The sequence below is a fragment of the Amaranthus tricolor genome, chromosome 11, assembly GCF_026212465.1.
Source record: "Amaranthus tricolor cultivar Red isolate AtriRed21 chromosome 11, ASM2621246v1, whole genome shotgun sequence".
Classification (NCBI taxonomy): Eukaryota; Viridiplantae; Streptophyta; class Magnoliopsida; order Caryophyllales; family Amaranthaceae; genus Amaranthus; species Amaranthus tricolor.
Genome location: NC_080057.1, coordinates 19,544,492 through 19,559,796, shown reverse-complemented (window position 1 = coordinate 19,559,796; position 15,305 = coordinate 19,544,492). Strand labels below are relative to the sequence as shown.

The 15,305-nt window shown below is 34.5% G+C and overlaps 1 protein-coding gene across 1 annotated transcript; it reads left to right on the top strand.

Annotated features, from left to right (window-relative positions):
• The first annotated feature begins 13,433 nt into the window (after positions 1-13,433).
• On the top strand, positions 13,434-14,876 carry LOC130826638 (pentatricopeptide repeat-containing protein At3g29230-like). Its single transcript, XM_057692209.1, has 2 exons — positions 13,434-13,530; positions 13,630-14,876. The coding sequence occupies exons 1-2, from the start codon at positions 13,434-13,436 to the stop codon at positions 14,835-14,837; spliced, it is 1,305 nt and encodes a 434-aa protein (XP_057548192.1). The 3' UTR covers positions 14,838-14,876.
• Positions 14,877-15,305: the final 429 nt, after the last annotated feature.

Sequence of the window (15,305 nt, the reverse complement as noted above, 5' to 3'; positions counted from 1 at the left end):
CAAAACAATTAACTTAACATATTTTATGATATTACTTCTATGATTATTGTGTTTTGAACTAGTTTATACTTGTATTTGAGAATTATTGTATGAAGTATGTTTTAAACGCTTTGATATTGGTATGGGTAGTCTTAGTTTTCTTTCAAGTGGCAATAACATAAAAAATTATTATCTTTTGTTTCAGGTGTAAGGCTGAAGAATTCTGCTGGGGGGAGGGGGGGAAGCCTACACAGTAGCTAGGTCAATGCATGATTCTGAAAAAAAAACACTTTTTTATTGTTGGCTAAATATTATATAATAAAAGATAAACTCGAAAATATTATCATTAACTTTAATTACTTCAATTCATCTTGATATTTGTTGAACAAGCTCCAAATAAGTCAACTACATAAACCAATAAAATATTAGTTTTAATGGTCTTCTATCAGATGTGATTAAGTTTTACTGAGCCGATTGTGATAAATGGATATGAAAGGTGTTTGTTGAACGTGTTCCAATCATGGGTGGTTATTTCTTTATTTTTAGGTAGCATTAGTTATTTATGAAAGGATCACAATGATAGAGTTTAATTGGGTGTTTATGTGGTGTCTTAATGTATGTTGAAATACACGAAGATGGTCGAATGCAACAAGAGGGGGGGTGAATTGTTGTGTATCTAACTTTAGTTAGTTTTTCTTGTAATTTGTGGAATTTTAAAAAACAAAATAAAACTTAAACGTAAAAAGCAAAAGATAAAAATGAGACAAAGATTTTATGTGGAAACCTTCTTGGCCTAATAAGAAGGAAAAACCACGACCCCCCGGGATTTCAAAAATTCTCACTATATTTTAGGCAATCAATTATAATTACATAAAACAAATATACTTCACTTGAAGCTTCTCTACTCTAGGCCTAATTCTCTTCTCTTCTTTTCTCCTTCTCTTTCTCTTCTCACGCTTCTCTATTCCCTTAGACTTCCCTTAAGTCTAATTACAATAAAAACACTCAATTACCCTTACAAGGCCAATTCTTAAGAAGATTAAAATTAAGTAGTTGCTCAAGAAAAATATAATGAATTAATTGGCAAATACATGAACAAAATATTTTTCTTATTTTGATCTCACCTTAAGGACACTCTTAGATGGATATCGGTTTGAGCAAAGTTCCTCCTATTTATAGTGGGAACATACAACAGTTACCTCAGACACACCTCCCACTATCATCCACGTTCTCAAAACAAAAGGATAGTGGAATTGCCACAAGAATAAATGACCGGCTGTCATTTGCTCAAAGATAAAATCAGTTTCCTTAAGCTAAAAATAGCATAGGAGTTAAAAAGAACAAGATCCTAAAAAAATAGGAGATCTTAATCTTAAAATGAAAAAGTCTTAGGCTATTTTTAGATAGCCTAAAAATAGTTTTGCCAATCAATTTATTAAATAATTAAGCAACTAATTAAACTTTTAACCTTTTACATTAACTAAAAACAGAAAACGTAATTTTCGTAACTTCCAGTCAATGTCTTCTCCAGACCTGTATCTTGGGGAACAGCGCACTGTCTCCATCTACAACTTTCGTCAGGACTTTAACTCTAGGAACAATAAACTGACTTCTAAAGCAATTGTCCAACTTCTTGGATATTTGAGACATGTACAACTTCCACGAACCAAGTCATAGGCTTCATCAACGATTAACACAATCGGATTTTTACCTACAAAACAATCTCTAAAATATGTTTGTTTATTTAAAAGTGAAGTCATCATCAAAACCTAAGAGGCCAACAAATTCCCCCGTTTTGATGATGACAAACTTTATAAACAAACTTAAGTATACTAGAGTAAAGCAAATGTTGAAGAGCATGTTAGAGATTAAAACAACTCTTCTTAACTTAGTAAGTATAATTTACCAAGCATATCATAAACCAACTTACTCTATAAAACATAGTATCAAATATATATTTTTTTTAAATTTTCAAAAATAATTAAACTAAGAAGAACTAATATAAAATAGACTAACAAAAAGTATTAAGTATTTTCAAGAGAAACAACTTTAAAACAGTTAAACACAAACAAACAATTAACCAAAATAACCGTAATGTTAAAAACACACTTAAAAAAAACAGAATGTTTTAGCATAAACATAATTTGCAGTTAGCAGCATAATCTTTTCCACACAACACAAACACATTATCTCCCATAATTGAATCAATATGAATCAATTGAGATATGTACACAAACATATTATCTCCCATAATTGAATCAATATGAATCAATTGAGATATGTAACTGTCAATTCACACAGCTCCTCTTAAGTTTGTGCATTCTCTTCCCCCTTTTGTCATCAATCAAAAATAAAATAAGGAATACCAATCCTCAGCACAAAACATATAGAATTGTCAGTGATGAAAGCAAGAAACAATAATAAAAGTAAGTGCCATGAACAATAATCAAACCTGCATATAGTTAGTTGTCACAGACCATTAATAAAAGTAAAGAAAAGTAGCAAATGTTCAACGTAACAATAACAATGTACCCCAGATGGTACAAAGTAAAAAGTGAAATTGTTTGTGAAATGCAACAGCCATTCAAATCTTAAAAAAAATATAGGGAGAGGGTTCAAGGGGCAGTCTCTTCTTCATCCACATATTCGGTCTGCACTTCTACTGTATCCAACTTTACACCAAGACGATTCTCCATCATGGTAAGTTTATCAACAATTGAAGCGAGTGAGACACGAACTTCATCTTGAAAAGCACTGAATTGAGACTGTAGGTCAATGAGCTTGGAGAGAACAGAATGTGAGGAAGCTGTAGAGATAGGATCAGCACAACCAATACCAGGAGATGATGGAAATGGTGGTGGTGTAAAGTGAATAGGTGATGGAGGTGGTGATGGAGAGTGATTTGTTGGTGGAGTGGTTGGCTTGGGAGGGAGAGGTTCATTTGAAGTAGGCTCAGGAATGGTTTCAGTGATATCATCAACCATTGCAGCCTTTCGTTTTGAAGCAAGCCTCCTACTCTTCCTTTGAATAGCTTTACCCTTCCTCCTTAATGCAATCACAACCTCTTCATCACTGGAATCATGACAGAGATCATGAGGCACTTCTTCTCCTAAAACTTCTTCCTCTCCTTGTTCCCCCTCTTTTCTTGCCCCCTCTTCCTGTTCCCCTTCTTCTCCTTCTTCAGTGGGAACAGGCCCTTGTTCTTCCTCCTCTACTTCCTCTTTCTTTTCTTTTTCATTTTCTTTTTCATCTTCATTTTCTTTTTCTATATTTTCTTCTTTTTCTCTTTCTTCTCCTTTTTCCTTCGTTATTTTTACTTCTTTTTCAATTTCTCCTTCTTCTTCATCCATTTCCTCCTCATCAGAACCTACATCAATTATTTCTTCTGATTTATTTATTAACACCCCTTCATCATTTAATTTGATATGCAAATTTTTCAGACATCGTGCACCAATTTTCATATTAGGACCCATTGGGAACTCCAGCCCATCCAATGGTACCCCAAACTTGCGAAAAATCCATGTTAACAGCCCCCCATAGCCAACAACATTCTTTTTCTCAATGCAGTCAGATAAATGTGATATCATCAAAGATGGAAAATTTATTTTTATTTGATTATCCATGCAATAAATCAAGGTTGCATCATGTAGACTCACTTCACTCCTCTTGGAGTTTCGAGGCAAAATGAATCTTCGTGCAACATTGTAAAGTAATTTATGCATTGGAGACAAGACATTGTGACTGATTTTCCCCTTCTTTTGTGCAACCCCTAAAAACTTAAAAATCGTTTTTTCATTTATTCCTGAAAAAACTATCTTTGCACCAACACAATATGTATCAAACCCAACATTTGGAACATTGAACCATTCCCCCAACAATGCGCTATTAAACTCTAATTTTATGTTCCTAACCATACTAGAACGCATTCCACCGTTATTGGAGAAGTTTGAAATAAACTCTCTCATAATGTTTGGAAAAATGGGATTACAACTAAACTCAGTCATCAAAACCTCCCATTCTTGAAATTTTAAAATAGTATGAAGTTGAGGAAAGTGTGTAGAGTCATACCAGTACTTATCTACCCCAAATCCGACAGACATTTCCTTTGCAATCTCTTCAGCACTGTTAGGATCAACTTGCTTCAAACGCTTGACCGCTTTGGAGGATGATTCACCTTTTGGTGAAAGTATTTTTCGTTTTGTTCCAACATTTTCAGTGGTTTCTTGGGATGATGATGATGGTGCAGCGTTCAGTAATGGGGGTGGATGAACAATTTTTAAGGGTTTTGGCTGGATATTTTGGTGGGATGTAGAGGCTTTCTTTCCTGATTTAGAAGTTTTCTTGCTTGATTTTGGTGTTTTCATGTTTGAATTTTGAAAAGTTGAGAGAAGAAGAAGGACGGTTTCTTCAGACGGTTTTGAAAAGGGATGAAGATAGTTTGAGTGATTTGATGTGTTAGGGCCTTTTTAAAGATGGCTGACGGTTACCTCACGTCCCATCTCATCAATGCCATTCATCATGGCTTTTGATATGGAAGGATTGAGTGGATTTGGAATTGAATTTTGGATTAAACTGTTTCCCTTTAAAATTTTTATTTATTTAAGTTTAAAATGGCTAAACATTTTTCAAACAATATGATAATATAATTTATGATATCAAAATAAAATACGAAATTAAAATAAAGTAATAATAAAAAAAATGAATTATGATATTATAATATTATAAAGAAAATAACGAACATATTGCTTCGGTCTGATCAAATTAACAACATGCAAACAAGAGAATATTCATAGTACAAACTTTATTACGTGTTTACCTGATCCATGCAATAATTGATTTTCAATCAAAATACTGAGGTTGATTGCTGACCCTCTTTTTTTATGATGCTTCATTGGGAATTTTATGCAACCAACTTTAGTGGAGCTTGATCATACCAAGTTCCAATCTCATCTTTTCATATTGTTCCCTTGGAAGTGGTTTGGTCAGAGTATCTGCAACTTGTTCATTAGTATTGACATGCTTTAATACAATATTTTTATGTTCTACGTTATCCTTAAGAAAATGATGTCTAATATGTATATGTTTAGCTCGTGAATGATGCACTGGATCTTTAGATATACATATGGCACTGGTATAATCACAATAAATAGGAATACATTCAACTTTAATACCAAAATCTCTTTGTTGCTGTTTTATCCAAAGCATTTGGGAACAGCAAGCTGCTGCTGCTATGTTTTCAGCTTCGGCTGTGGATAATGCAACCGTGTTTTGTTTCTTAGAACTCCATGAAACTAAACATGAGCCAAGAAATTGTACCATACCTGACGTGCTTTTTCTATTGACTAGATCACCTGCATAATCTGCATCACTAAAGCCTTTTAAATCATAAACATCACTTTTAGGATAAAATAGGGACAAGTCGTCTGTTCCCTTCAAATATCTTAAAATCCGTTTTACTGCTGTGAGATGTGATTCTTTGGGGTTGGACTGAAATCTAGCACATAAACCAACACTAAAAGCAATATGAGGTCTACTAGCAGTTAGATATAATAAGGAACCTATCATGCCTCGATACATTGTTTGATCTACGTTAGTTTCTTTTAGGTCTTCATCTAATCTAACATTTGTAGCCATGGGTGTATGGTTGGTTTTAGCGTTGTTTAACCCATACTTCTTAAGAAGTTCTTTTATGTATTTTTGTTGATGAATAAAGATACCATTTTCAGTTTGTTTAATTTGCAAACCAAGAAAGAAATTTAATTCTCCCATCATGCTCATTTCAAATTCTGTGCCCATAAGGTTGGCAAATTCTTTACATAACAAATTATTGGTCGCACCGAAAATAATATCATCAACATAAATTTGAACAACTAAAATATCATAACCTTTGTTCTTAAAGAATAAGGTCTTATCAATTTTCCCTCTTACAAAGTCATTTTGAATCAAAAACTTTGATAGTCTTTCATACCATTGCCTAGGAGCTTGTTTCAAGCCATAAAGTGCTTTATCAAGGTTGTAGACACGATCAGGACAAGAGGTGTTCTCAAAACCAGGGGGTTGTTCAACAAAAACTTCTTCATCGAGAAAACCATTTAAGAAAGCACATTTCACATCCATTTGATATAACTTAAAGTTCATAAAAGCAGCAAAAGAAATTAAAATTCTAATAGCCTCTAACCTTGCTACTGGTGCAAATGTCTCAGTGTAATCAACACCTTCTTGTTGATTGTACCCTTTGACCACGAGTCTTGCCTTGTTTCTTACAATTATTCCATGCTCATCTAGCTTATTCCGAAATACCCATTTCAAACCAATTATCTTCTTGCCTTTTGGTTTGGGTTCTAAGTGCCACACTTTATTTCTTTCAAATTCATTTAATTCATCTTGCATGGCTACTATCCATTCGGAATCCTTTAGAGCTTCTTCGTGATTTTTGGGTTCAAGTGATGATAGGAACGCAAAGTGTGCACAAAAGTTTCTCAGTTGAGATCTGGTTTGTGTTCCCTTATTCATATCACTTATAATCAGATCAAGAAGATGATAACTTTGGTATTTTCAAGGTTTAGGTACAAATTCTCTAGAGGGAACAGTAGCATGTTCTGATTCAGCATCTTGATTTGCATTTTGTTCAGCTACTGGATCATCTTGGTCATCTGTGGGAACAGCTGGATTGGGAACAGTCCGCTGGTCCTGTTGTGCTGGCAGTTCCTGGATTTGGTCAGTTTCTCCTGCCTCTTCTTGTATTGGCTGTTTACCTGATGTTCCTAGATCTTGCATTTTAACTCCTTCATCATCATCTTCTAAATTTGCAAGACCTATTTTAATATTATTTGTTTCCTGTTCACTTGTTGAAAAGTTAGTTTCATCAAAAATTATGTGAATAGATTCCTCTACGCACATTGTTCTTTTATTGTAAACTCTGTAAGCTTTGCTATGTGATGAATAACCAAGAAACACTGCTTCATCACTTCTTTCATCAAATTTACTTATATTTCGTTTTCCATTCACATGAACAAAACATTTGCATCCAAACACACGAAAATAGGAAATATTGGGTTTGACACCTTTGAGCAATTCATAGGGTGTCTTAGAAGTGATTGGTCTTATTAACACACGATTCAAAATATAGCATGCAGTATTAACGGCTTCGGCCCAAAAATTTCTAGGTAGACCACTAGCAATGAACATAGTTCTAGCCATTTCTTCTAGGGTTCTATTTTTCCTTTCTACCACTCCATTTTGTTGTGGTGTTCTAGGAGCGGAAAAATTGTGATTTATACCATGTTCATTGCAATAATTCATAAAGTTTGAATTTTCAAATTCTTTGCCATGATTTGATCTTAAGTGAACAATTAGATTGTTGGTAGATTTTTGAGTTTTGTTAGCAAAAGAAACAAACTCATCAAAAGCTTCATCTTTGCTTGCTAAAAATATAGTCCAGGTAAATCTACTATAGTCATCAACTATGACAAACACATATCTTTTGCCACTGCGACTTTGTGTTCTCATAGGTCCACATAGATCCATATGAATTAATTCTAATGGTCTAGAGGTAGTCACCAGATACTTTGATTTAAAGGATGACCGCACATGTTTTCCTTTAGCACAAGGATCACAAATTTCATTTTTGAGGAATTTTATTGCTGGTAATCCTCTTACTAGGTCTTTTGATCTTAAGGTGTTAATCAATGAATAGCTAGCATGACCTAGACGCTTGTGCCAAAGCAGTGGGTCTTCTTCTATAACGCTTAGACATGTTAGACTGGTTTTGGGAACAGTGTCCAGGTCCACTACATAAGTGTTCCCTTTTCTGATTCCCTCAAGCACAGGGTCTCCTGTGTTGTTCCTAGAAATTATGCATCGTTCAGAAGTAAACTTAACAGAGTTACCTTTGTCACAAAATTGAGAAATACTTAAAAGATTGTGTTTTAAATTCTCGACTAAAAATACATTGTCAATGGCATGGGAACTTGACCTTCCAACCTTTCCTTTGGCGATTATCTCACCCTTCATATTGTCACCGAAGGTTACAGTTCCCCCATCATATGCTTCAAGTGAGAGAAATTTAGATTTGCCACCCGTCATGTGCTTGGAACACCCACTGTCGAGATACCATGAGTTGTTCCCCCTCACTTGAACCTGCAAAGCAACTTAATGGTTAGGTACAGGAACCCAGTTATCCTTGGGTTCCCTGTCAATAATACTTGAATCACATTTCTTAATCCATATGCGTTCGACATAATTTTTATTTGCTTTGATGTGCTGTTCCCTTTTTACACATTGATTTTTCAGGTGTCTAGTTTTGCCACAAAAGGAACAGATTTTACTACTAGGGAGATCAACATAGACCTTTTTCTTTTTATTATTTTTATCATAACCTAGACCTTCTTTACCTTTTGGTTTAGCATTTAGAATCCATTTGGGAACTTCATTGATTTTTCCCTTTTCCTCTTGAATTTATTTTATTTTTCAAATGTTCATTTTCTATTTCATAGGATTCTAATTTTGATTTCAATTGTTGAAATTCAGTGCTAACCATGTGAGTAGATATATTGTTTACATCTTTACTTAATCCTAACAATTTATTTTGATTTATTTCAATATTAAGAAAAATAAGTTCCTGTTTCAATTTTTCAATTGTCTCTTTCAAAACAATATTCTGATCTAGCAAATTAAAAAATCTGCTTTGTACATCTATTCTAAATGAATTTAGGTAAGACACATGATCTTTGTTTGAGTTGAGGTCTTTCTCGATTTGGAGACACTTGATATTCTGTTTATCTAATTTCTCTTGTGTCTCCAAGAGCAACTTAATTAATTTATTCTTGCTGAGTTTAGATGGATGCTTAGGAAGTGAGTTATAAGACATTACCTCTTTTTCTTTGGACTCTTCATCCTTGCTGTGATGAGATGCCATGAGGCATAAGTTTGTTGTTTCTTCTTCCACTGGAGCTTCTGTCTCAGCCTCGCTCTCCGTATCACCCCAAGCTGCGATCATTGCCTTTCTAAAATCAGTTTTGAAGTTTCCCTTCTTATATTGTTTTCCAACTTCTCTTGCTTTTCCCTTGCCCTTCTCATTTTTCCATTGAGGGCAATCTTTGATGAAGTGATCAGTGCTCCCACACTTGTGGCATTCAAAATTTGTCTTCAAGTTAGCAGTTCCCTTTTCTTTGTTGTTTCTTTGGTTTCTATATCTGCTGTTCCTGAAGAATTTTTTGAATTTACGTGCCAACATAGCAGCTTTCTCTTCACCAACGTCTGACTCTTCACTATCATCCGTTGCCAGAGCCAGTCCTTTATTACGGGAACTGTCAGCTGTTCCCAAATGCAATTCATGAGTCATGAGGGAACCAGCCAACTCTTCCAAATTAAACTTGGTGAAATCTTTCGAAACCTGAATGGCTGTGACCTTAGCTCTCCAGCGTTCGTCTTGAGGAAGACTCCTAAGTATTTTCCTAACTTGTTCATCAACGGGAATGATCTTACCAAGAGAGACCAATTCATTCGTGATATTTGTGAACCTGGTGAACATCTCTTGAATGTTCTCTCTAGGTTCCATAACAAACCTTTCATATTTGGACATTAGGAGGTCAATCTTGGAGCGCTTCACTTCGCTGGTACCTTCATGGGTAACTTCTAGCAGGTCCCAAATCTGCTTGGCAGTTTTGCAACCCATAATACGATTGTGCTCATTAGGACCAAGTCCACAGTGAAGTAATTTAATAGCAAGAGCGTTCATCTCCATCTTTTGAAAATCTTCCTTTTCATATTCAGTGATTGGTTTTGGAACAACTTCATTGTTGGAGTTGATGGTCGTCACCTCAAAATCTCCAATTTCAATGACTCTCCATACCTGGTAATTTTCGGCCTTTATAAAAATTTCCATCCTATTTTTCCAGTAGGTATAGAATTTCCCATCGAACATAGGTGGCCTTTGCGTAGAGTACCCTTCTTCCATGCGTTCGTTGATCTTCAACATCTTGCCAGGGAACAGGATACTGCTCACAGGGTTTTCTGATTAAATGAGGAACAGGGCTCTGATACCAATTGTTGAAATACACGAAGATGGTCGAATGCAACAAGAGGGGGGGTGAATTGTTGTGTATCTAACTTTAGTTAGTTTTTCTTGTAATTTGCGGAATTTTAACAAACAAAATAAAACTTAAACGTAAAAAGCAAAAGATAAAAAGGAGACAAAGATTTTACGTGGAAACCTTCTTGGCCTAATAAGAACGAAAAACCACGACCCATCGGGATTTTAAAAATTCTCACTATGTTTTAGGCAATCAATTACAATTACATAAAACAAATATACTTCACTTGAAGCTTCTTTACTCTAGGCCTAATTCTCTTCTCTTCTTTTCTCCTTCTCTTTCTCTTCTCACGCTTCTCTATTCCCTTAGACTTCCCTTAAGTCTAATTACAATAAAAACACTCAATTACCCTTACAAGGCCAATTCTTAAGAAGATTAAAATTAAGTAGTTGCTCAAGAAAAATATAATGAATTAATTGGCAAATACATGAACAAAATATTTTTCTTATTTTGATCTCACCTTAAGGACACTCTTAGATGGATATCGGTTTGAGCAAAGTTCCTCCTATTTATAGTGGGAACAGACAACAGTTACCTCAGACACACTTCCCACTATCATCCACGTTCTCAAAACAAAAGGATAGTGGAATTTCCACAAGAATAAATGACCGGCTGTCATTTGCTCAAAGATAAAATCAATTTCCTAAAGCTAAAAATAGCATAGGAGTTAAAAAGAACAAGATCCTAAAAAAATAGGAGATCTTAATCTTAAAATGAAAAAGTCTTAGGCTATTTTTATATAGCCTAAAATAGTTTTGCCAATCAATTTATTAAATAATTAAGCAACTAATTAAACTTTTAACCTTTTACATTAACTAAAAACAGAAAACGTAATTTTCGTAACTTCCAGTCAATGTCTTCTCCAGACCTGTATCTTGGGGAACAGCGCACTGTCTCCATCTACAACTTTCGTCAGGACTTTAACTCTAGGAACAGTAAACTGACTTCTAAAGCAATTGTCCAACTTCTTGGATATTTGAGACATGTACAACTTCCACGAACCAAGTCATAGGCTTCATCAACGATTAACACAATCGGATTTTTACCTACAAAACAATCTCTAAAATATGTTTGTTTATTTAAAAGTGAAGTCATCATCAAAACCTAAGAGGCCAACAATGTAGGACAAAAATATACAAGTAAATAGTGAATAACAATGACAAAGAAATAAACAAGACATGAATTAAGGTGTTTCACCAGTCATAGGCTACATCCACAATTCTAGCCTAGGATTATACTCCCTCATATTCTTCTTACTTGTCCCATATACGTTTTTGTTACTATTCACTAATCACTCTTAATTTATATTTTATTCTTATTCCATTAGTTAAAATATAGTCAAGTGAGATCTTGTTTCGTTTGTCTCAATTCAAAGATTACTGATATCTAATTATACAAATTTAGAGATATTAAGGGTTAAAGTGTTGTCTCAGCAAGTGTGAAAAAGGTAAATAAGACAAGTAGCCTGAGTAGGAGGGAGTATTATATGTTTAAAGGAGAAATACAAGACTTAATAGGTATTATAATGAAGGTTATGTATAAGGAAAGCGAGGAGCTAATTAGGGAGAATACTTAAAAGCTAGAGGTTGCTCTTACAAATGAGACTTTGGTGTACTTAATCCTAGAATATGTTTAGAGTATTTATAGAGGAAACCAAGGGCAAAATAGGTGCAGCAAAGATCATGAGACAACAATAGCAACCAAGGTCAGAATGCTCGGCTAGTGGCTTGCTCTTCCAAACGTGGTTGCTGCTCGTTCGAGCAGTGTCTAGGCAGTAACTTTTAGTTGTTGTCTTCGCCTTTTCATGCATCCTTTGGTCCGCCTTTGGTCCCCCATACTCTTTTCAATTGTCCTTGGTTTGAATGGGATACTTGGTTCCCAAGTCATGCATCAACCATGTCTTAACTCACCATTAGTATTACAACGTACTAATGTTCTAACTTGATTCCGATACAACCAATCACAAGGTGGTATTTTGTCCTCTTTTAACTTACATTAACATGCATGATTAAAACTCTTAATCATTGTTTGATTGCTTGGTGAACTAAGTCACCAGTAACCCTAACAATCTCCGGCCACCTTGACTTGTGTTCTCCAATTTACAAAAGATCACCTTCAAGATTATCTAACTCACAAACATCCCTAGCTACATACTCAACAAAATAAAAATAGACATGTACAGAAAACAAACATAAGCACATGCACTACAATGCCCTCTAAAGACTTTCATAAGAGTATGATTAATTACCAACCAAGTCCATACAACCCATAGACTTGTCGAGAGATATTGAAATTACCAGGGGAAGAGCAAAGATTACGAAAGCCACGTAAACTTTTGGAGATGAGGCCCTTTATTAACTTAATATAAAACATTCTTTAACTTGATAAAATACTTAACATACAAACTAGTTAAATTACATTAATATTAACCAAAACATTAAAAATTTCAAATAAATCACTTTAAAAGCAAAGCTCTCTTTACATATCTTGAAACAATTCATCTATAAAATTTTCAATATCAACGTCCTCCATAAGAACACTTTCGATTGCTATTAGTGCAAGCCTGTTTAGGCTTTCTTGTGATATAGTGGATCACAAATATGACTTCATAAAATTAACCAATATTATGTCAGAAATTGAAAAATAAATATTATCATAAAAATTCATCATAAAATTAACAGATAATTAGAAGTAATAATGACTTAAAATTTGAAAAATAAAAGCCAAAGGTGACAAAATTAAAATTTCAATTATATTCATATCACAATCTTCAAATCCTTCATAATCTTTCCTCAAATCTGCCCTGAACGCTTTAATCCTTCCCTTTTTTTTCTTTTTGATGAATATATAAGATGCAAATCTCTACTTTCGGTTCTTAATGGTATAAACTTTAATTTCATGTTTGTAGGAATTTTTAAAGCCAGGTTTTTATTTCTAACGGGTAAAAGTTAGAGATCTGGCAAAAACAATTAATGGATTATAAAAGTTTGAAGGATGAAGAAGATAAAGAGGAGTATCTTGGTTGAGTAATAGTACTATACGTAGTAATGTAATGACATTGGAATAAGAATGAATAATAAAAGATTAATTAAATCAGGTTGAGTGTTGTTTGAAAAAAGTGAAGTGTTGGTGTACTTTATTAGCATTAGTCATTAAGTAGTTGGCCAGTAGCTAGTAGCTAGTAGGTCTTGGTAATAAATAATAGAAGTAATACTTGTATGGGAAAGTGAAGTGATGCTTATACAAAAATTAAAGCAAATGTATTTCCCGGGTTTCGAACTGCTTTTCTCTAGCAAAAAGATAAACTATTTACCAACTGTGCTATGGAGTATAACTAAAAAATATTGCAATGTTAAAAATATGAAACCCCTCCATTTTGGGGGCCTTGGGTGGTTGGGCACCATGAACCGACCCAGAACCACCCCTGGAAATTGCACTCATGTCATCACCATACTTCGTTAAAATATTGCAATTGGGTCTCACTGAATCCCATAAGATCTGACCCATGTCCATCACTACTCGTAAACCATAAGTATTTTACCAAAACCTATTTAAGGATGGAGTACCAAGTACCAACTAACCAAATTGATTTTGTTCATCAACTCTCATCTCAAACAAATTCATGCAAAAATCCTACGCCTAAATCTCCATGAACACTACTCCTTCACTTCTTCGCTCATTACTCTCTACACTTCCTTATCTCCTGATCACATCCTTCTTCTATTCTATTCTCTCTTAGAATACACTACCGTACATCTCTTCAATTGCTCAATCAGATTTTTCTCCAAAACCCCATCTTTTTACCTTGAATCTTTGCATTTGTATCTGCAAATGGTTCGTTCTCATTTTAAACCTGATAATTACACTTACCCTTTTGTTCTCAACTCATGTGCTGCTATCTGGTATCTTAATTATGGTTTTAGAGTTCATGGTCGTATCGTTAAATCTGGGTTTTGTTCAATCATTGAAATTTTTAATGCTTTGATTGATATGTGTGGGAAATGTGGGAAATTAGGTTGTGCACGTAAGGTGTTCGATGAAATGCCTCAAAGAGATGTTGCGTCTTATAATGCTCTTCTTGGAGCATATGCTAGAATTGGGGAGGATATGACCGATGCTCAGATGGTTTTTGATAATATGCCTATCAAAAATTTGATTTCTTGGAATGCTATGATTGTGGGTTATGCAAATTGTGGTGATATAGATTCCGCTCAATTGATTTTGGATATGATGAATGATAAGAATGTGGTTTCTTGGACGACATTGCTAGTTGGGTATACTAAAAATAGGTTGATGGATAAAGCGAGGATCATTTTTGAGGCTATGCTTGAGAAGACTTTAGTTTGTTGGACTGCTATAATTAGTGGGTATGCTCAAAATGGAGTACCAAATGAAGCATGGAAATACTTTTATGGTATGCAAAGAGCACGTGTTAGGCCTGATCTTTATGCTATGACTGCTGTAATGTCTGCGATAGCGCAATTAGGTTGTCCTGATTTGGCCAGTTGGATCACAACTTTAGTTGATCAGGAAGGTATTGAGCGGAATGAGAGAGTACTAACTTCTTTAGTTGATATGCATGCTAAATGTGGTGACATTGAAAAAGCATGTCAGTTGTTTAAGAAAATTCCTCGCCCGGATGTGTACCCTTATAGTGCATTGATATCTGGCCTCACTTCACATGGACATGGCCTCAAAGCACTTGAGATTTTTCATAAAATGTTATTGGAAAATGTTGAACCTGATTACGTAACACTACGGTAAAATTATTCTAGTCTTAGAGTCTTTGGTTGTCCGGCTTATATTCATGTAAATGATGAAAAATTAGAACCTAGGGCTAGAAAATGCATTTTTGTGGGGTATGGAGTAGGTGTAAAAGGATATAAGGTGTGGTGTAATGAGTCAAAAAGAATAATGACTTCTAGAGATGTTGTATTTGATGAAAATAACATGCTAGTCTCTAGTGTAGAAAAGCCCATTGATAATGTTGTAAATAATCTTATTGATGCATAAGAGGAGGTTCAACCTCCCAATATTGATGAAGATGAAAATGATGATGATGTTCAATAAAGGTCTTCTCTTTTGTCCACAACTAGGCAAAGAAGGAAGATCGTGACTCCGAGGAGGTACATTGAAGAGTGTGATTATGTTGCATATGCTCTCAACATTGCTAATGAAGTTAAAGGGTTGCATGAACCAAGTACGTACAAGGAGGCTATGGCCTCAAATGAC

Bases quoted from the DNA above. Each gene is read 5' to 3' on its own strand.
- LOC130826638 (XM_057692209.1), top strand. From the start codon at position 13,434: ATGAAACCCCTCCATTTTGGGGGCCTTGGGTGGTTGGGCACCATGAAC. The intron at 13,531-13,629 runs GTTAAAATATTG...AACCTATTTAAG, and splicing joins TCATGTCATCACCATACTTC to GATGGAGTACCAAGTACCAA.